Source organism: Capricornis sumatraensis, chromosome 13, assembly GCF_032405125.1.
Source record: "Capricornis sumatraensis isolate serow.1 chromosome 13, serow.2, whole genome shotgun sequence".
Lineage (NCBI taxonomy): Eukaryota > Metazoa > Chordata > Mammalia > Artiodactyla > Bovidae > Capricornis > Capricornis sumatraensis.
This window is the reverse complement of record NC_091081.1, coordinates 64,348,262-64,370,987: the sequence shown is the minus strand read 5'-3', so window position 1 is coordinate 64,370,987 and position 22,726 is coordinate 64,348,262. Positions and strand designations below refer to the sequence as shown.

The 22,726-nt window shown below is 42.7% G+C and overlaps 1 protein-coding gene across 1 annotated transcript in view; it reads right to left on the bottom strand.

Annotated features, from left to right (window-relative positions):
• Positions 1-473: 473 nt before the first annotated feature.
• HECA (hdc homolog, cell cycle regulator) overlaps positions 474-22,726 on the bottom strand; it is a 43,915-nt gene continuing 21,662 nt past the window's right edge. Inside the window, exons 2-4 of the mRNA XM_068985111.1 lie at positions 13,936-14,985; positions 6,869-7,023; positions 474-4,091 (exon numbers count right to left, since the gene is read on the bottom strand). Coding sequence (XP_068841212.1) covers positions 3,927-4,091; positions 6,869-7,023; positions 13,936-14,985 — 1,370 coding nt within the window. The 3' untranslated portion in view covers positions 474-3,926. The remainder of the gene's footprint in view (positions 4,092-6,868; positions 7,024-13,935; positions 14,986-22,726) is intronic.

Here is a 22,726-nt window from a genome sequence, read left to right as displayed (position 1 = left end):
CAACTCAGTTCTCATTTTCTTATAATGAAGAAGAATATAATCTAGTCTTTTCATTATGCAAATTGTTACAGGCCTAGAAACAACAACAAAAAATTGTAGAATAGGATTATCTATTTAGTCAGATATAATTCCCTATAACCAGAACAATAATTGTGGATCATCCACATGGAACCAACTCTGTTATACACAATGCTTATTTTGTTGTAAAGGGAATTTGTATGTGACACATCACTTTTAAACAGCAAAAAAAGTTCTGAGTCTTTATTAGCTGCAATAGGGACTTTGAAATAGCTACATGAATAGTGACCAAACCATAGGAAAGACTTCTCTATTATCTTTTCTGATCAAACAATACCATGCTCAAAAACCTAAAATCCCAACAGAAAATAAAGTGGCACACTAAAGAGAGAATACAATATTAGTTTCTGAAATTTTATTATTTTTAATACATACATTTCACAAACAGAAACCTCCTAACACCACACAATTCCAAATGTTTCAACTTTATCAACATTCTTTAACTATTTACACTGTCTTCTCTCAACAAAAGTGCAATCCAAGACATCTTGACAAGAAATCTTTACTGACAAGAATGTATTTTTGAGCTGGTGTTAATGACGCCCATCCATTACGTTTTCTTTCAATGATGTGGAATAATAATAAAGTCAACAGGACACAGAGATGAGTTGGGTTAGGCAGCATCCTTTTACAGGAACCAAAACACTGAACAAGAGCACTTTCTCCTCACCTCCTCCCCAACCTCTGACTGCAGTGACCCAACAGCTGCTACCGTGAGACTAAATAGAAGAGCAAACTGGACTGGCTGACCCGAACACAGGAGTAGAGACTGCATGTTAAGCACTGATCTTACGGGACAAAATGAAAGATTTCAGCAAGTTAGTCTGGGTGATCTAACAAGTTACATTAAAAGTTTATCTGTTAGTTTTAGGATTTAAACACCTAGGAATATTCTGTTTGGAGAAAGCTCTTTCTTAATTACAATGGGATAATTCAGCCCACTCCCTAACTTCACGGCCATAGGTGTATCAATTGCTTCAAATGCAACCAGAAAACAGAAGAGAGTGAAGAACTGAGCTAGCCTGAAGAGAAGACGACAATACAATCAGAAATAGTCATCCCACTAAACTAAAGCAGGTAATTTTATTTGTTCAAGGTTTAACTCTGAGCCTTATTATGGCTCAGACGGTAAAGCATTTGTCTACAATGGGGAGACCTGGGTTCAATCCCTGGGTCAGGAAGATCCGCTGGAGAAGGAAATGGCAATCCACTCCAGTACTACTGCCTGGAAAATCCCATGGACAGAGGAGCCTGGAGGCTACAGTCCATGGGGTCGCAAAGAGTCAGACACGACTGAGCAACGTTCCTTCCTTCCTTCTGACGTTCCTTCCTAACTCTTAAAAATAATGATAAAACAAGTTAAAGTAGATAAAAATTACCTATAAGTGGGTTCATGTCTTTGAACACTATTAGAAAAACAGAAAAGGGACCTCTTGGATGACTAATATTCTTTAACATCTGAACTCAATCAAAATAATCATCTTTTGTGGTACATTCCAATTCCTATCAAGGTACTCAGAGCAAAGTACTTCTAGAAAGTATGATGAAAATATTAAGGTCAGCAGATTCCAAAATAAAATTTATTCTTCACATGGTTGCATACTCAATTATATTTTATTCTCAAATCTGCCAAATTTTCCATTTTAGACAAGAATGCAATGCCGTAAAGGCATTATCAATTTAGCACCCACAGAATCCTAACAGAGCCATCAAAATAAAGGCCACAAGCAAATTTTATTCAACTACAGTGAAACTTCCTCATACTTATTTCTCCTAGAGTAGACAACAACGTAAGGGGAAAACATCTACACTTGCAATAGTTTTAGGCTGAGGGGCATGTAGGTGATCTACATGTAAGCTTTTAAGCTTCAGAACAACAATACAAGCAGGTTTCTCTTTAGAAATTTAGGTGGGTTAAAGAACAGCATTACAAATATTTTACTACTCATTTGAAATTAAGAAATAAAATCCAATGGTACACTGAAGACAAGAGAAACTCCTCAATTTTTTATACCTGGTACATGACAGAGAATCAATAGGGAAACAGCTGATTCAGTTACAGTTTTGTGTATCAAAGACAGATTTGCAAGGGCTATGTCCTATAGACCTCTTTTCCTCGCATCAAACACTGTCAGGCTAAAGCAACTTGCTGCGTCTTATGAGCATTGAGCATTTCCCGCCACTGTGAAATATTCTTCAGATCATCAAATATCAAACTAGATGCAAACTAGATGTGGTCAGCCAAATTATCATCATCCAAACCGAAAGACGAAGAGTATTAGTCAAACTCTCACAGTCAGCTGTGTTCTTTCAAAAAAAAAATCAAATATTCCACGTAGCAGAACTGAAACTCACTTGCAATGATGCCTAAACACTTCTGAGAGGAAAAACAACTGTTTTCTCTTGGGGGTGAGAGGGGGAAATGATATAAACTAAATAACAGAAAATATCCACATAACCCCAAATTTAGTTACCCATAAAAGGATATTCTCAGCATCCTTATAACACATATGTGTATTATAGCTGAAATTACCAAATTCATTTTTTGAGAAATCATATTCCAATTCCAGTTTTATAAAGATAAGGGGTGTCAGTCTATTTAAATCAGGAAACTCTAAACAGAGGCTGTATTTTAGAAAGCTCAATGCTCTCACTAACAAAGTTCTATAAATTACCATCTTTTTCAACAGTGGTAAGCTATCATGGAGATCTTTAGAATAATCTATCCTCAAACATATTGTTATGCATTATAATTGGTGATCTTCCAAAATGAAACACTTTAAAAAGAAATACTAAAATTATTCTTTTCCTCAAAGCTTCACAAATAATTTTTTTCCATTCCTTCCGAAGGTCAAATCTTTGATTTTGGAAACTCAGCACTAACCGAGTAAAATGCAGCCATAAGCAGTTTGGGGAGAAGGTAAGTGTGGCAAAGACTGCTTGTGAAACTTACCAGTTAGGGTCTGTGGCTGTGAGATTTACCTGTGAGAAGAATCTGACATCAAATGACACTTCGACAGTGTAAACCTATATAAATCAGTACCGCCCAAATCATGTTATTCATGGAATTCTCCTTACAAGCTTGTTTGACCAACCTCAAAGATACAATTCAAATGACAGTGTTCTGCCCTTTTGCCCTCTGAGTCAGTATGCACCATTTCCAAATTCTTTTAGCATATTCTCTTTGTTACGGGTCAGTTTTACCTAAAAACATGTGCAACACCCATTGTTTTCACGTGTCTTATAATTTGGATATTATTTTCAGTATGAAAACTGGCTGCTAGAATACAACAGGGATAGAATCAGGGCTCACGTCCACTTCCCAGTGATCTGCCAGTGAGGGGAAGCTGCAGGTCAGTGTGTGCTGCAGAATGCCAGACCAAAGTGGATAAGCACACCATCAGCTCTCCAGGCACAGGTTACATTCACTTGTCACATGTTTTGCCCAAGGCCCAGAGAAGACTTAAAAGTGGATCTGTAGGCAGTTAACATCTTAGTAAGAGTTTCTCCCCAACTCCTTCCATGCTCTCAGTTTATGACCATGTAATCCCTTTCCTAAATTCACCCCATCCTCCCCACCACCCTAAAAGCTGCCTGAGAGACTCTTAGTGATAGCGAACCGTTTCCCCAAGCTCACAGGAGTACCTGGCTGGGTGCTGGTCATGACCACAGACTAACACATGGGGGTCAAGAGAGGGCAAGGGGCAGGACCCCTTTAAGTGGCACACGTACACAAAGGAACTCTCCTTTCAATTAGAAAAGAAATGAATGTCACAGAAGGCTTCCCTAGAAAAGATATGTAACAAAGTAATATCAATAAAATAGCTATTACTAAAGCAAAGCTTTCATCAATAAGCTTCAAGAACTTTGAAGGAGGAAAATGGCTTCACGAAATGGTAGTCCAGGTTGCCACAGTGTGGACACTGCTGGACGTTGCTGTACTCGGAGAAGTACTGCATGCCGATCCGCACGTCGATCACCGGCTTCCCGCAGTGCTTACAGTTCAGGCGGGCCTGCGGGGGAAACACAAGAGGCCGTGAGCCACACTACCCCTCTGTCCCCCAGCATTACCAACCAACACTCAAGACTGCTTACCTGGGAACCTGATCAAGAGTTTAACAAAGCATCCCTTTATTACCCCAAACAGAGTGGGCAGAGCATCAGATAAGCATGAGATATTATACACACAAATATTTACCCAGCAGCCTAAAAGATTAACGATTCTTCATTTCTCTCCTGATGTGCAGCACTGCTTGTAATTACTCTACAGATGGGAAGAAAATTCTCGACCTCTACTGCCTAAACTTCTCCAGTAAAACTCCTAACAATCAAAAACCTCTTCCCCATGGGTTTTAAAAAGTGGCTGAAACCAACCTCTCTTATCCAAACCTGCATGAAATTTCTTTGAAGATTGTTTTTGAGTTTATTTCTTAAATGTATATAAATACATTTTTCATTCTACTCCTAACTATACTTCTGCTTTCTTCGAGGTAAAAATAAAATCTCCCTCAAATACTCTAGTAAAATTGAGGATCTGGAAATAAGGGCCATGTTTACGCCGAGGCTTCTGGAACCTGCAAAAACACTGTACCTTCATTCATGCCCCGGCCTCCCTCTAATAGCGCCAGACCTAAGCTTTCAGCAACAGGTCCAAGGACTTCAGTGAATAATAGGAAATTATAAAGTACAATGGGCTCTCAATTCAGATGCATTCTACAACCACTTCATCCTCAAAACACTCCCACAGGTAGGTAGTAGCATATCAATTTTAGATGGTCATACTGAAGCGCATGGTGATGAAGCAGAAAGGCTGAGATCTGAACCCAGTAGCTTTCCCAGAGCCTACCCTCTTGGTCAGTACAGTCTCCCTGAGATAAACTCCCTTTTAACTGACTAATCTCTCCGAACAGTATTAAAAGTGAGATTCTAAGCACACCTCTCTCTTTAACCACTCTCTTTAACCTGTTACTCGTTTCTAATAATGAATTCCTGCTTATTTCGGCCTCAAAGTCTTCCTGAAGACACTCCTTGATGCCTTTGTAGCATCTAACATTTGTACCTTTCCCAGTGAATATAGTTAATTAATTTTTTAAGTCAAAAAATTGATTTTTTTTTAAGTCCACTCCAGTAAGGGGCAAGGAAAAAAAAAAAAAAGTGTCTGGGATTAAATTGTTTTAAGGAAGAAATATATGGTGAGTAACAACAGGCTGGGTGTGGCATGATACTACTCTGCTTTCTCCCTGAAGATAAGACAGCAATCCCAGGGCCTGTCAGTGGTGAAGCAGAAAGAGCAACCAGGCTGGGAGTGACAGAGGTTTGTGGTCATGCTGATATGTGTGGGTAGACCTAGGGGAAAAGTTCTAATTGTTCAGGCCTCCACAGCATGTGAAAAATAAGGAGTCCTTTCCAGTGCTAGCACTCTTACGAGTTACAGGCCCACACATTCTTTCACTTCCCTATTCTTTAAAAGGTAACTCTCTGGTGTGTGTGGGAGAGAACTCTTCCTTTTGTTTCTCTCATCTCAAGAGCAGGCATCAAGGTATATGGGTATTATAAAATGCTACAGTGAATAACTCTTAGTAAAAGACAATGATATCTCATTTCCAAGACTAAGTTTTAAAATGGAAATGTGGTCTGTATATGAGAATAGCATAAAAGGAATCAATTATATCTAGAATCAAACGACAGGCTACGAATGACCCATTCAGGGCTCTCACGACTACATTTCTCTTCTAAGATCAGTAGTACAGACACAGAAAGGCTGAAATACCAACCCTGCCAACCTCTTCATTCAACCAACACAGCTTATCTTCTGAATACACTGCTAATGGTAAGGATGTTCTCTTTATAAAAATCAAATCATAATGCTAAAGATATAAAACTATTAATAAACTACTGAAATGTTTATCAGGTGTTTATATTAAAGGCTTAGCCACTTAAGAGGAAAGGAAAATAATCTCTCCAGCCTGTAAATATCAAGGAATTTTATAGAAAGCCTTTTCTTTTCCAAAGCACTTGGAAACAAATCAAGATATTTCCAAGGATTTTGTTTTGTCTTCTGTTTCTATGGACTTATTTAATGCATTTTCACATGTTAATACTTCCCTCTTTTCCTCATGACAGCTAAATTTCAGATGCTTTCTTAGCATCAGAATATGCCTCCCTTTAGCAGAGCTTTAAGGATTACAAATCTTTCAAGTCAGCCTCAGACACATTCCATGGCAGGCAGATCCTGTATAAATTGCACTGTCCCACACAAAGGAAACAAAAAGAAAATCCTGTCTACGAGAGGAAGTGAGACTTTCTTCTTTCCTTTTAAATGACAACTTTTTCTTACATTTAAAGCTTTAAAAACTCCAAGTAAGCAATAAGAAAACTAAAGGAACCATTGAGCATCCCATCCCACCGTCCAGAAACAAGCTCTGGTAACAGGCTAGCAGAGTCCTTTTCATGTTCACTTTTTACAAATCAAAGTGTGCTATTCTGCCATTTAAGACGTGCTTTTTTGACTTAAAAGACTGAAACTATTTCCCACAGAATTATACAGTATCCTGCAAGATCCCGTTTAATGACTGCCAAGTATTCCAGGAGCAGCGGCACCATGCTGTAGTTAATCAAGCGTCACTGCTGGACTCCTGGGAGGCCCTTGGCCGCTCCTTCCTGCGGCACGCTCTCCACGCCCTCCCTCCTCCCCCAGCGTCACCCCAGGGCCGCCGCTGACTCTTCCATATTTACTTGGGGACAGAAGCCTGAGGTCCCCCACTGCTTGCTCTGTGGGGTCAGCACCAACCTGACAGCACGGAGAGGCGGCCAGGATGTCGTAGGTGTACATGGTGCCCAGCTGGTGCCAGCTGCCGTCCCACCGCGACTTACACTTGATGCAGATGATCTTGTGAACACCTTCCAGGCAGTCCACACACACCGCGTACAGGTGCATGAGCCTCCCTGTGCACAGAAGACACGAGGCTGAGAGCAAAGAAGCCACCTTTGGTCGCCAAAGGGGATTAAAACAATCACTTATTTGTCAGTTATAAGCTAACACTTTTTCATCTGAACAAATATAAACACCAAAATAGATGATACATATCATATATCCCCAAGTTGTCCTTTTAGAATAATGATGGATTACCAACTACTGTCAATGAAACACATACTTTTAGTTCAAGTTTATTAAACACTGGCTTCAATTCACTTTTCTGAAAAGTGCCGCCAGGTTTACAATACGTATACCCACACTCACGTGACCAAGCCACAGAGGCTCATAACCAACCTGGGATCATGCAGGGCTTTCTGCTCAGCGGTCTACTGTGGAATATGGAGGCTGAACCAGCAATGCTGGTCTGTGCTCAGGGGCTCTCATCGTCCCCTCATAAAAAGCCCAGAGTCTGTCTTGGTATTGATAGCCCAGAATTATGCCACAACCAAAATTACTACGTTAACTGTTCTTGCCTCCAAAATTGCTCAGCCATCACCACATCCAATTTAGGAACCAGAATTATATCTTGTGTTTTTTTTCTGAAAGGAGTTTGATGTCTTGTTATTTACTAGGCTCTTGAAAGTCACAAGCTCATCCCTCTACTATTTATCGATATCTAATGCTTATAAAGGAAAGACATCACCCTTGTTTATTTGGAAGGGTTTAGGTTCAAATCAGGAAGTTAGAATGTCCAGCATCAGGCAACAGGTAGCAGCAACAATGTGCTCTCTACGGGGATCAGGGTTCCACTGTGCTAAAAACTACCATCAGCAGGACACATACTCCTATGAGGCTTCTTATTCAGAATGTGCTGCCCACTGCCATCTTTTCAGTGGTTAAGGGTCAACCTGCTCCTTACCCACTGGAAAGGGATATACAGTACTTATAAGGAAACCTTTCATTTCATTCACTTTCAAGACTCTCTCCACTTCTGTGAGAACTATGCCTTCCTTGAAGGTGCAATGTCTGGCACAGTATCTGGAACATGGAAAGCACTCCATAATTGCATGTTGCATGAACGGATGGAACATGTTAACAGCCAAAGACATTTTAACCTTGGGGGCCTCTGCCAAAAATGGGATGGGTGACAACAGTTTCTTGCAATACTGCCCACCTCTGCTCTGCAGTGTTCTGAAAATAAAATGATCTCACATGCCATCCCCACTCAGAGTGGCCTGGGGCATTTCAGGATGTCAGTTCAGTATCCAGCTGCCACTGGAAAAGGCTTCATTTCCAATCTCCCTCCTAGACTTACTCACTGCAGTTCTCCAACACTCAAAGACACCCAGGTGGCTGGTTGGGGCAGGGACAGATGGAGAAGTCACATGTTGGTAGCAATAACCACTATGATGAAGCTGACAGTGAACCTCCCTGAGTGCTTACCCAGGACCTGGCACTGTGCTTGGAGGCTATGTGACTCACTTTACTTAACCCTCACAACAACCCTATAATGTAGTCATTATTGTTATTCCCACTTCAGATAGGAGGAAGTAAAACTTACTAGAGCTGAAGTAGCTTGCTCACATTCAAAAAGACAGTAAGTAGCAAAGTCCAGACTTAAATTTCTGTCTGACTCTTAACCTCCACTCTACATCATGGGAATTTCTGGCCTGGACTGAGTCTCTGGATTTGTTTCAATTACTGTTTACACGTTGTCCTAAGTACTGAGAATTTAAAATTTCTAAATCTATTCTAGAATTGTGAATTCAAACAAATAGTATATTTCTGTGGTTCTAAGTGGTAAAGAAGCACCAAAAGAAATTCTTAATTCCATCTCTCTCAGTAAATTAATAAAGTATTAAACCTTAATAAATGATCACAACCAAGCAAAAGCATCTTCATCTGGAAAAGTCAGGGAAGAGGAGCTGGAAGCCAGGGAAGACAGTGAGGGGGACAGGGCCCCAGGGCAAGGGCGTGACAATCCACAGAGTCCACCACTGGAAATAATACAATATTTCAGGAGTGTATCACCAACTGCAGCCTGCAATCTTATGGCCTGGAATGGGCCTTTCTACTGGAACTGAAAATGCTTTAAGGAATACATGGTTGAAACTCTGGAATGGAAGATATGATTGACACTGTCTTGTTATAAAAAAGATTGCACGGACTTCTCTTAGATGTGGCAATAAAAACACAGACACATGCCAAGGCCCCACTTGTGGCACTGACTTGTCGGGTACTGATAAAACACCCAGATCCTCAGATTTTTATTATCAACAATCAAACTGCTCAATACCTTTGTAGTACACACCTAATGCATTCATTATCTGTGGATGTATATGTACTTCAGGTGTGTACACACACAAGATTAGTCTTGGGCTCGGTCATATATTCCTGCTTTTCCTTCTCTTTTCTCCCCATTCAAGAACTCTTCCACTCTTTTAGCCACTAACATTATAAATAAGCTTCAGTGTTCATCTTAGATGTTTATTTCTCATAGCACTTGTGAGAGACATCTCCACACAAAAGTCCCAGCATCTCTTCAAACCCAATACACACAAATGCTTCATCTTCTTTTGTCTAAGGCCTGGTCCCTTCCTCAACTTTCTCCACTCCTGTTCATGATAATACCATTTACTTTGTCTAGACTAAGAGTGGGCCAACAAGGACACATCTTTATCCTCCACAGTCAAGCTGTCTCCAAAGCTGTCATCTTCCCTTTAACATAATCTCTCACAGCTATTCCCACCTTTCAATCTCCACTGTCACCACTCAGCTGGTCCCTTTTCTCCTTGCATCTAGAATGGAGATTTAAGTTACAACTGCATAGCTTCCACCCCTTGCAAACAATTTTTCTCCCAAGAAACCATTGGCTTAAAAAAAGAAAAAAATTGCTAAATTCTTCAGTTCATCAACATGGCAAAGCTCTTTGTTATGGCTTGAAAGGACATCTGTAATCTGTTCTCCACGTACTTTACTCATTTTCCACTCGAGAACCTCTGCTCCAGCCCAATGGTTCTCTCCATTCTCTGTCTCCTGATCTTTTTATGAACCACCATTCCTTTGCTCCCATTACTGCTTATCAACAAACACCTGACGTAGTAGTTAGACCCTGAGTTTATTAAAGTCCACCGCACCTCCTGATATCTGTCTTCACACTGCCTCCTTTGACTATCCAGGTCAAAGTGCCCTTTTCCTCTTGGAAATGATAAGATGCTGCTTTATGTACATAATAGCCAGGTGATACCAGTTCCATAGGTGAGACTAGGGCCTTAGGCCTGGTAAAGTTAGTTACATTTTTATAAATACATCTTACATCCTAAGATTATAGATTGATGAGTAGCAAGAACTGATAGTACCCAGTACGAGTATGCAATGCATAAGTCTGGTTGGTTGGTGAACTGATTAAATGAAAGGAATCTGTCCATCATGAATAGAAAAAGGACAACTCTCCTCTCTTGTACCCTGTACCCTTGTACCTTCATTCATTTTCATAAAGAATACTTCCAGTCATGAAATGATGAAGATGTTTCCATCTTCTTTCCTCTATAACTATCCCCACACAGTAGAAAGATCATGTAACAAAATACAAATTCCATCTTCCATGAAACAATGACATACTTGCAACTGTGAACCAAAATATGAGGTCAGAAATAAAATGGAGAAATAGTAAATGGTGCAGCTCTGAAACTGGACAAAAAGCACAGGGGAGGTTGAGATGAAGTGCTAACAGAGAAAGAGTAATTTATTACTAAATAACCACACATTCTATACAACTTTCATCAAGAAGCAGAGTCTATTGAATGATCCCCTGAATTTGGGATAGCCTGACAACTTATTTTGAAGAACAGGATGTGACTGAAGTGAGTTACTCAGTCCCAAGCTTAAGTCTCAAGAGAGAAGGGCCATGCAGCTCCATTCTTGCCATCTTTACTGCCATCCTGAAAACAGCATGTGCAAAAGCCCCGGCTAGTCTACTGGCACACGAAAGGATGTATAAACAGGGATAAGACATTCTAGCCAAGGCTCCCAAGGCCAACCAGTCTGCCAACGGTGAGATGTGTGAGATGCCATCCTAACCAACCAACTCATAGAACTGTGAGAAATTATGAATCATCACTGTTTCACACCACTATGTTTCAGAGTGGTCTGCCCAATAACAAAGGCTAAAAGACACAGAGGAGTAGGTGAAATTCCAGAAAACGAGCAAGACCAAATTCAGCTCACGTTCCCTGCTGAGAAAAATAAAATAGAAATAGCATCCACGAAATAAGAACAGGATGCTATTAAAAAGAACTTTAGGAAATTACAAATACAACACAGAACAGAAAACCTTAAACTCAGTAAAAATACTGGAATATAAAATCACAGAAATCTTCCAGAGAAACAAATGATAAAGAGATGAACAGAAGGACCAAAGACATACATAATGAAGCATCTCCTCCACCTCAAAAAAAAAAAAAAAATCAGTCTAAGAGCTCCAACATCTGATTAACTGTTTTACAGTTAAAAAAAAGAAGAAAACGAAAATGGGAGTAAATCATCAAAGAAATAAATCGAAAGAAAATTTCCCCAAACTGAAGACTCTAAGTTTACAAAATCTTAAAGCTAAGAAAGCATCTTGCACGATGAATGGAAAAAGAGACTCACATCATCATGAAACTTCAGAATACTAGAAAGAGAAAATCTAAAAACCTTTGGAGGATAGAAAGGGGGGATAAAGGAACAGGAGTAAGAATAATATTAGACTTCTCAGTAGCAACTAGGGAAGACAGGAGTCAGTGAAAAAAAGCCTTCAAAATTCCAAAGGGAAAATAATTATAACTTGGAAGACTATACCCAGCCAACTACCAATCAAGTGTGAAGACAGAATCAAGATATTATCAGACTTTCAACATCTCAAAACATCTATTCCCAAGCCTCCTTTCTCAGAAAGCTCCTAAAGGATGCTTCTCAACAAACAGGAAATTAACCAAGAATAAAAAAGAAAGTATGAAGTCAAGGAAGCAGAAGATAAAAAATAGGAAAGAGATGAAGGAATTTCCTAGGACACCTAAGTAGTACAGCTAGGTAGCATTTAAGTGCACCAGGATGGACAGGAGCAGGAAGGTGAAAGTGTCCACGAAAAAAATTTCTAGAAAAAAATTCATAAAACGTTTGACAGGTATGTGGAAATGTTTTTGAAAGGTAGTTTATAGAGTCGCTACAGAGTTAGAATTACCAACCAAAGCTTCAATAAAGGTTAAGCAATTATTAACTCTGATAAAAACAAAAGGTGTCCTGGAACATATGACTCTCTATACAGGAAATATATCTATACTTGCTGGCTCAGGATTACATACTCATAATAGCAAAATCATTAAGGATTCAACTAAGAATTGTGATGTATTCAACTAAGAATTCTGATGCATTATCCTGAGAGAAAGGGAAAGATACAAGAAAGCATAAATCATCATCCACCTTAAAAGTAAATCAATACTTTACTTCTTTGGTGGGTAGAGGTAAAGAATCCACCTGCCAATATAGGAGACACAGGTTTGATCCCTGGTCCAGGAAGACCCCACATACTACAAAGCAACTAAGCCCGTGAGCCCAACTTTTGAGCCTGTGCTCTAGAGTTGGGAGCTGAAACTACTGAGCCCAAGTGTCATAACTACTGAAGTCCTTGAGCCCTAGAGCCCAGGCTCCACATTAAGAGAAGCCACCACAAGAAGCCCGCCCACGGCAACTACAGACTAGTCCCCGCTCACAGTAACTAGAGAAAAGCCTGCGCAGCAACGAAGACCCAACACAGCCAAAAAAATTTTTTTTTAATTTTTAAAGGTAAATCAATAAGTAATACCTAAAATTAGAGAATAAAGTTCGCAGTTTTAAAATTACGATTGTAAAAATCTGAAGTTAGTTAAGATTTGAGAGTGTCTCTGAGAAGTGAGACAGCAGGGGATGGTAGGAAGAAGTTAAGTGGAGATATATCCTTCTTACTATAGGCTTTCTCAGCACAGTTTTAAAGTTATAAACAGCTTATATGTCATATATCCCGTATTTACGTAAATTCAATAGTTTTACATGAATTGACAGAGTTCTCTGTCAACTGACCAGCCCTGTCATTCATTTCTCGGATGAAATGCTCCAGTCTCTGTATGTTATCCACAGCACTAATAAGCTCCCCACCTCTTACTCTCGCATGTGTGTTCTTAGTCGCTGAGTCGTCTCCGACTTTTTGTGACCCCATGTACTGCAACCTGCCAGGCTCCTCTGTCCACAGGGATTCTCCAGGCAAGAATACTGGAGTGGGTTTCCATGGCCTCCTTCAGGTGATCGTCCCAACCCAGGGATCAAACCCAGGTCTTCAGCACTGCAGGCAGATTCTTTACCAGCTGAGCTACCAGGGAAGCCACCTCTCACTACCAGAATAATATCTGACTTTTCCTTTTGCTGCGATCAAGAAAGTCTCGCCTTTCACAAATTTTAAGATTAATTCAACTAATCTAAAAACTCACTGTCTCTCACCCTCCTTTTCCTTTACTGTGTTGTTTACAAGGATCAAAGAGAATATACTATAGCTTGCTGAGTATATTAACACAGATTTCAAAGGCAACTATTTTATAGCAAGTAAAACATTTTTATGCAATTCCTTCTCTAACTTTCTTCCCAATTACTAAACACTACACATCCGAATCCTCTCTTCAAATGAGAGCAAGACAAAAACATAAAATTACCCACCAGGACCACTGTATACTTGGTATAGTGCGACATCAGAGTGAAGGATATCACCTCCACCACCTCATTGGGCAGAGCTGAAATATTCAAATGTTAGCTAGCTCCTGACTAGAACAAAGACACACCAGCAGTTAAAATGAAGCCCGAACACAGCCATCCCTTCTCGTTGGCTTTTCACTTCTCACACACAGAAAACCGGCAAGGTGAGTGAACACCTGTACCTTGAAGGTGACAGGGAACATCGTATTCGATCTCATCGTGTCTCGAGGGGCTTAAGAACAGAGTTCCGTCCACCAGCGGGAACTGCTCGAACACCGGGAGCGCCCGGTGGCACAGGGCGCAGTTCACCACGTTCCTGTGGCTGGCGCTCAGGGCTGCCAGGATGAACTTGCGCAGGTCCTCGCCCTGGCCCATCTGGGCATCGTCCTCCATCCGCACGTGGAAAGTGTTCAGCTTGTGCCGGGGGATGTGAGTCAGGAGCTCGGACAGGTCCAGGCGCCGGAGGAACTGCACCGGCGCATCGAAGTGGCCCCCTCTATGAACCGACAACCCCGCCGGACTGTAGTCAAAGTGGGCGTTTCGGAACACGTGGCCCCCGGCCAGGGCCTTTTTGTGAGGCTCCAGGTGGATGGCGTTCTTAAGGAACTCCCCGAGGTACCTGGAGGAGCGGGGGCCGCTGAAGTGGGCGGGGGAGAGGATGGAGTAGCCGGTGGGCGGGGACTGGCCCGGGGAGCCGCAGGGCGAGCGCGCCCCGTAGACTGCCGCGCCGGCCCCGGCCCCGCCCTTCTCCTGCGAGTTCTGCCGGTCCATGGAGTGCCGGCGGGGCAGGTCGTGGCTCAGGCCTTTCTGGGGCTTGGAGGGCGGCCGGCACTTCTTGGCCTCCTCCACCGCCTCGCCGGGGGGCCTCCCAGTGTTCTTCTCCGACCCCGACTTCTTCTTCTTCTCATCCTGCATCCGCTTCACCTGGTACCAGTCCGTGTCCTTCTTCAGGTGGCCCTGGCCGCAGCGGCAGGAGCAGAAGCGGAAGGCCAGGTCGTAGCCCTTCTTGGTCCACATGTTCTGGCGGCACTGCTTCTCGTTCCAGCTCCGGGCCCGGCCGATGCAGTTGAACTGGACCAGGATGCTGCTCTCCCACTCGTAGAAGCACTGCAGGTGCATCCAGGTGCTGTGCGGGCAGTGCTCGTTGTTGCACACCACCTTCTGGTAGTCGTCTTTCTCCAGGTCCACCGGCCTCCCGAAGCTGCAGATCAGGGGCGTTGCACAAGGGGCTTCTGGGGAGAAGCACAGAAAGATAGAGTCAGCTGGCGCGCTGTGCGATTCCAGCCGACGCCAAGAGTGAGATCAAAGCTCACTCACCATCCCGCCTGAGCCCATTCACGCCAAAGCACGTTTCTGGTGTGGGGATTCCCACTACTGGAATAACACCAGACGGGGTTCGAAAACGTTCACCGCTTTCTTTTGGTGGGATGTTGTACCAAGGGAATTTATTCTGTGATATTTGTTATCAGCTGAAAAAACCATTAAGCTTCAAAAAGCCCAAATCCTTCACAGTGCAATTAGCTGCACATCAGTACTTGCAACAGTGTAGTATGAGGTCTTCCTAAGACATGAGTGTAATGACAGGCAGTTTCAGGGTTTTTTTAAAAATGAATCACTCCGCTGAACTATAAAATATGATGCAGCTAGGGAACCAACAAGAGGGCTTCCCTGGTGGCTCAACTGTAAAGAATCTGCCGGCCAAGCAGGAGATGTGGGTTCCACCCCTGGGTCACGAAGATCCCCTGGAGGAGGACATGGAAACCCACTGCAGTATTCTTGCCTGGAGAATCCCATGGACAGGGGAGCCTGGTGGGCTACAGTTCATAAAGTGGCAAAGAGTTGGACACAACTTAGCAACTAAATAACAATAACAATTGAACCAACAAGTTCAGATGGTAGCTCCAAAAGGGCTCTCAAACCCTTCCTCATAGGGTTGTGTAATCCTGAATACCATGGAGAAAAGAAAACAGACTTGCCTCATCCCCAGCATTCTAGAATGGTCTGATACCTAATGGTGGGATGTTTGATTAAACTAACTGTTGGTCTTCATGCCAGTTCATGAAGAAAAAAAACAAAACAAAACAATTCTCCTTAAGCCATGAGGACAGCAAGCAGGAACACCAAGGTATCTCTACCCACAGGGTGTACAAAAGGCCAAGCAGGTTCCCAGAAGGGAGGTAAAACTTGGTAACACAGAGTAGACCCCATTTCTTAAGAAGTAAAGAAGATTTATGAACATTTGGAAGCTATGCAGTTTCCCTAAACCTTCCCAGCATCCCCGCTGCCCACTGATGACAAGTACAACATGCCACCAAACAAAGTAATGCCAATGATGAGGCCCAAAAAGCCATGGCCCTCTATGGTACAATCATCCCCTTCAGTGTGGGATTCCAGGAACTCAGCAAAATGGCCCAAACTGACTTATCCACCTCCGTGATTACCATGGCTTCCCCATCTACCTCCTGGGAGTCACAACACTTCATCTTCACTTGTTCAAACCCCATGTGCCCAGTGTAGCAATTTGCAGCATGAACTCTGCAGCTGGACTGCCTGGGTGAGAACTCCAGCAGTACCACCGATGAGCTGTGTGCTCCCGGACAGGCTACTACTTCTCTTTGCGTCAGCTTCCTCTGTATAAAATGCAGGTGTCAACTGAATGGACCTTATATGGTTCTTAAAAGGATGAAATATATGGATACACAGGTGGTGCTTAGAGCAGAGCCTGGCATGCAGCAAACCACCTCTGCTTCCTCCCATTCTTCAAGGCCCACCTCTAGACATCAGGACTCCCCTCTTCCCTTGCATCCTAATCCCCCACTCTCAGGAAGGCTCTGATCTGAACCTTATCTGAGTCCACACTGTGGTCTCATCAGGTGATGACTTAGGTGAGGATGCCTATTACACTTATCTGATTTCCTGGCACCACTGGGCTCAGTTCTTGCACACATCCAGTGCTGCATAAAGGCTCACTAAAAAGACACTGGCACATGAAACCCACACATGATAATCAGAGCGGAAGGAAGAGAGAAGGCTGTGATCCTAGCATAAAGACTAGGGTAGGGAAGCACACTGAAAAGAAGAGTTGTGTGTGCACTGGGTAAATTAACTGTAGTCACCTAGGCTCCAGGTGACATTTTAAAACACAGTATTTCAAAATGTTAATTAGTCAATTAAACAAAGTTCAGTGGCTTTTATCGTCAATCCTGCAGAGGAACAGCTTTGAAGGAAGCAACTCTGAAATGTACCAGCAAAAACCTAAGTGATATTAACCCAGGACTAAGGAAATCAAATTTAAGAATGACCCAGGAGTACCTCTGCATTCACAATATCTAAAACTTTACATTTTAAATGTTGAGATTGACTTGATGTTTCTTTTAAAAGTATTTTTCACATTAAAGAAAGGTAGACTAAAAGGGGAAAAATTATTCTTACATCTTTTTTAAGTTCCAAATGCATATCATTCAGTCAATCCTGAGCACTTCCTACATATCATGTCTTCGGACTTGGAAGGATTGGCAAGCCATGGTAAGAGCTCTAAAGACGTTCGTGCCTGGACCACATGCACAGAGGAGGGAACACAGCTCCACGTCCCTGTCCCTCTAACACCGTCTGTCTTCATCACAGCCATTCCCACCTATTTCTCCAGGTGGGACTCCACAACAAAGTGTCTCCACTCCAACCTGCCAGCTCGGCTGGTTCACATGGCAGCCACTTTGATGGGCCTTATGGTTAGACCTCAAAAACATATATAAAGCCAAGTGTATGCATGCTAAGATGCTTCAGTCATATCCAACTCTCTGCAACCCTATGGACTGTAGCCCACTAGGCTCCTCTGTCCATGGGATTCTCTGGGCAAGAATATTGGAATGGGGTTGCCATTTCCTTCTCAAAGAGATCTTCCCGACCCAGGGATCAAACCCAGGTATCCTGCATTGGCAGGCAGGCAGGTTCATTACCACTACCGCCACCTGGGAAGCGCTAAATATAGCATTAACATGCAGGCCTGCATGCGAAGATATAAAGCCAGGGCTTGTTTAACACCAAACATATGCAACAGACACCCTGCCCCGTTACATACCTCCAGCCTTAGGGCGAGGCTCTGAGGAACAGGGTGAGGAATAGGGGAACCTTGGGAAAGGGCCTCTGACAAACCTTTTGTATCTACACAGCCTTCTTTTTCTTCCCCCCTTTTCTTTTTCTTACACAGGCTTCTAGTGAAGCCATGAAGGGCTTGCCTTTCTGCTCAAAGACGATTTCCTTCAGGATTTGTTTGGAAAGGCAGCTGGGAAGAATGAAAGGGGTGTGGGTACCCATTCCACCACTGACTAGCTGTTTGACTTGGAGTAGTTTCCTCATCTGTAAAGTAAGGCTACAGATGCTTGCGCGCACTCACCTCAAATGCAGGTGGAAGCGCTTCGTGACAGTAAAGTTCCATAAAAACTCTTCTAAATGTAGTGCTCCCCCATTAAATGCAAGCTGCTCCAAGACATTTAGAAAGTAAGTCAATAAATGAATAATGCCATGCCTTTTTTTCAGTTTCCTAAGTTTTGCAATTTACTGAAACATATAGCAAACGTTCTTTTAACTGTAAAAAACAGCACTAGTGGCATTCAAATATCACACCTATAACAAAATTTGCCACATTATAGAACGTATTTGATTGTTTCCTGAAAGCTACTTCTAAATTTAGAAAAATTCTTAGCTATTAAGAACAGTAGTCCCACAAAGGTATAAATGAGGGGAAGTGAGGAGAAGGGAACCCTCACTTCAGTGAGGGCCTCTGTTATGCACAACCCTCGGGACTTTTGTCTGAGCTGTGTTGCCTAACAAGCAAAATGAGAAAAGGTTCCTTCATATGAAGACAGTATAGTTTTAAAAAACGTATAGGAACTCTCCAGTACATGTTTTTACGGCTTCACCATCAAATATCTCACACTCAATTTCTCCCTGCCCAAGTGAAAATAATCAGGGCTCACCTCATTCTGCTCCCTGATAGCTCAGTTGGTAAAGAATCCACTTGCAATGCAGGAGACCCCAGTTCGATTCCTGGGTCAGGTAGATCCCCTGGAGACGGGATAGGCTACCCACTCCATTATTCTTGGGCTTCCCTTGTGGCTCAGCTGGTAAAGAATCAGCCTGCAACCAATGCAGGAGACCTAGGTTCGATCCCTGGGTTGGAAGATCCCCTGGAGAAGGGAAAAGCTACCCACTCCAGTATTCTGGCCTAGAGTCGGACACGACTGAGCTACTTTCACTTCTACTTTCACTCCATTCTGGGCAAAAATCTCAAGTCATTTTCAGTCTGGACAATAAGATAAGGAGGCTGACATCACTTGGGCAACATCTGTCCCTCTCCATCTCATCCTGTGTCCCCCTCCCCAACTCCACCCCCGGCACCTAATGAAAGGGAAGGATCTGACAGCGGCCATTTACACTGCCTGCCCAACCAACCCAAAGTTCTTGATGATAAACTCGTTCACACTCACAGGAACCCCCAAACCAGACACTGCTGTTTTCAGCTTCTTAACTGTGAAATTAACTGTTCTCACAGATCTTAAAATAATTTCAAGCATCACAGGCAGGTGGGGAGTTTGGCGGGGTAGAGAGGCTTCTGAAGTCATGTGAGGCTTTCTAGACAAAGCCTAAGGTAGGGATTCGGTCACATTCATCCTTGCAAACCCACTACGGTGAAAACTGTGTCACGTGTCTAATAAATGTCTCAGGGAAGGCAACTAGGGTCCAGTCAGATTTAGGAGTCTGCAGTGATGGAGTGCTGGAGGAGGGAAGGTGGGGGAAGGTGGCCCCCAGGGAGCTCAGCACCCTGTCTAGCAGTCTCCGCAGGCCTTCGAGACTCAGCCAGGAGCCCCTCTCGGGCACCGCCTGGCCCTCACACTCACTTCCTCAAACTTACCACAATCTATTCTACCTTCCTTCAGCATCCAGGTACCAAATGCAAACTTTAAGGTTTCTGAACAACTGTTTTATGATACAGGTCTGTTCCATACAGTAATTCCTCTTAGTGGGAGCACACCCTCTTGTCTGAAGAGCAAGTTCCCCTGGGGGGACGACTGTTCTGACCTGAGGATGCTCATTTATCTCCAAGCTTCCTGAGGGGCTGGAGCATGGTGATTGAGGATATGGACTCTGGAGCCAGCCAACCAGCCTGGATTGACTTGTAACTCTAAACTTAGCAGTTTTAAGACCTCTGACTAGCCACTTCAACCTCCCTGGGCTTCTTTCTTCTCATCTGTAAAATGGCAGCAACAAGAGTGAGCACCTACCTCAAAGGGTTGCCGTGAATATCAAAGGAGTTATTAAGGCAGTTTAAATGGTGCCCGGCCCATAATGAGCACAATTTAAATAAACGCAATTATTATTAACAGCCCTATCACTTTATATTACTTGATGTAGAAACAAAAGGACCTCATTTAGAGCAAAGCTACAACCAGGAAGTGACCAACCTCCTTTCTCCATCTGTAGGTAAGTGCAAAAAATAAGTGCTTTCCCCCCACAAACAAAGCAGGGTGGCATGCATAAAATAAGTCACTAAATATGTACTGACAAGTTTTAAAGAAGCAGAAGGAAAATTCTGTTCTCCTAGCCCGTTAAAGATCTTCTATTCAGTGTCAGCCAAGTACCTTGCTATATGTAGTTTTCAACCTAAAAAGATCTTTTCCACGCCTGGGTAACTGGGATTCACAAAAAGCATGGCTGCCTTTGATTCATGAGATGTGTTCCTAAAGAACTTACATAATTCAAGACTGATTATCTCACAGTCTGCGGGCGGAGTATGGGGAATGCATCCTCGGAACGCATAAATCTGCAGCTCAGCCGCTGTGCTGTGTTTTTGGTTTACTGCTGCTTTTTAATATCAGAATTATCTCTAATATTTCTCAGTTGTACCTCATAAATTGACAGCATGGCATAGCACAGTGTTTTATCCTATTTCTGTTCCAAAGTTACAGATTTTCAGGATGTTTTCCAGCATGAGTATTATTAGCACAACTCGGTTACTCTGAATGCTGTAATAAAGGTTTGAGTTATAACCTAATTTGAAAATAATAACACAAATGTTACTTAAATCCATGAAGAATATCTGTAAGCAACAAGAGTTCACATAATATTGCCAAGGGTTAGAACGTATTTCTCTTAAAAAGAAAAGGATGTGACATTGGGTAACAAAGCATTTTTACAATTCAGTCGACCTTCTGGCTCTGAAAACATGAGATAGCCTGATGCATAATTTGGGGGAATGTGCCTGCCAAAACTTTGCACATAACGTGAAACTTTTATTATCATTTATGTATCATTAGTTGAAATTTGCGTAATTCAATTTGCATACAATGGGATCACGTGATACTAAGAAATAAATCAGCAGACTGCCTTTTCTCCTGCCTCGAGATTTAGATCTTGAGGGCACTAAATCACAGAGAACTACACAGCACCCTGGCATTTCATGTACCGCGTGCACTCACTCTGAAGACTGGTCCATGAGCTCTCGGAACCAATCCACAATACCACAGGATGCAGACAGAACTCCAGGTTAAGTATATGTGTATATGCACGTGTGTCTGAATGTGTGCACATATATAACAACAGAGAGACTGCCCAGCTATTAAACCATCCCACTGTTGAGACTCCAGAAAAGACTTCATGTTATCCTCCGCTTCAGTTCAGTCGCTCAGTCGTGTCCGACTCTTTGGGACCCCATGAATCACAGCACACCAGGCCTCCCTGTCCATCACCAACTCCCGGAGTTCACTCAGACTCACGTCCATCGAGTCAGTGATGCCATCCAGCCATCTCATCCTCTGTTGTCCCCTTCTCCTCCTGCCCCCAATCCCTCCCAGCATCAGAGTCTTTTCCAATGAGTCAACTCTTCGCATGAGGTGGCCAAAGTACTGGAGTTTCAGCTTTAGCATCATTCCTTCCAAAGAAATCCCAGGGTTGATCTCCTTCAGAATGGACTGGTTGGATCTCCTTGCAGTCCAAGGGACTCTCAAGAGTCTTCTCCAACAACACAGTTCAAACGCATCAATTCTTCGGCGCTCAGCCTTCTTCACAGTCCAACTCTCACATCCATACATGACCACTGGAAAAACCATAGCCTTGACTAGACGGACCTTAGTCAGCAAAGTAATGTCTCTGCTTTTGAATATACTATCTAGGTTGGTCATAACTTTTCTTCCAAGGAGCAAGCGTCTTTTAATTTCATGGCTGCAGTCACCATCTGTAGTGATTTTGGAGCCCCAAAAAATAAAGTCTGACACTGTTTCTACTGTTTCCCCATCTATTTCCCATGAAGTGATGGGACCAGATGCCATGATCTTCGTTTTCTGAATGTTGAGCTTTAAGCCAACTTTTTCACTTTCCTCTTTCACTTTCATCAAGAGGCTTTTTAGCTCCTCTTCACTGTCTGCCATAAGGGTGGTGTCATCTGCATATCTGAGGTGATTGATATTTCTACCGGCAATCTTGATTCCAGCTTGTGTTTCTTCCAGTCCAGCGTTTCTCATGATGTACTCTGCATAGAAGTTAAATAAGCAGGGTGACAATATACAGCCTTGACGTACTCCTTTTCCTATGTGGAACCAGTCAGTTGTCCCATGTCCAGTTCTAACTGTTGCTTCCTGACCTGCATACAGATTTCTCAAGAGGCAGGTTAGGTGGTCTGGTATTTCCATCTCTTGAAGAATTTTCCACAGTTTCTTGTGATCCACACAGTCAAAGGCTTTGGCATAGTCAATAAAGCAGAAGTAGATGTTTTTCTGGAACTCTCTTGCTTTTTCCATGATCCAGCAGATGTTGGCAATTTGACCTCTGGTTCCTCTGCCTTTTCTGAAACCAGCTTGAACATCAGGGAGTTCACGGTTCATGTATTGCTGAAGTCTGGCTTGGGGAACAGTACTATAATCCAATTTTAAAGCATTTGCCTTGCTTCCCTGAAACACTAAAGAACCTGATTCTGATTAT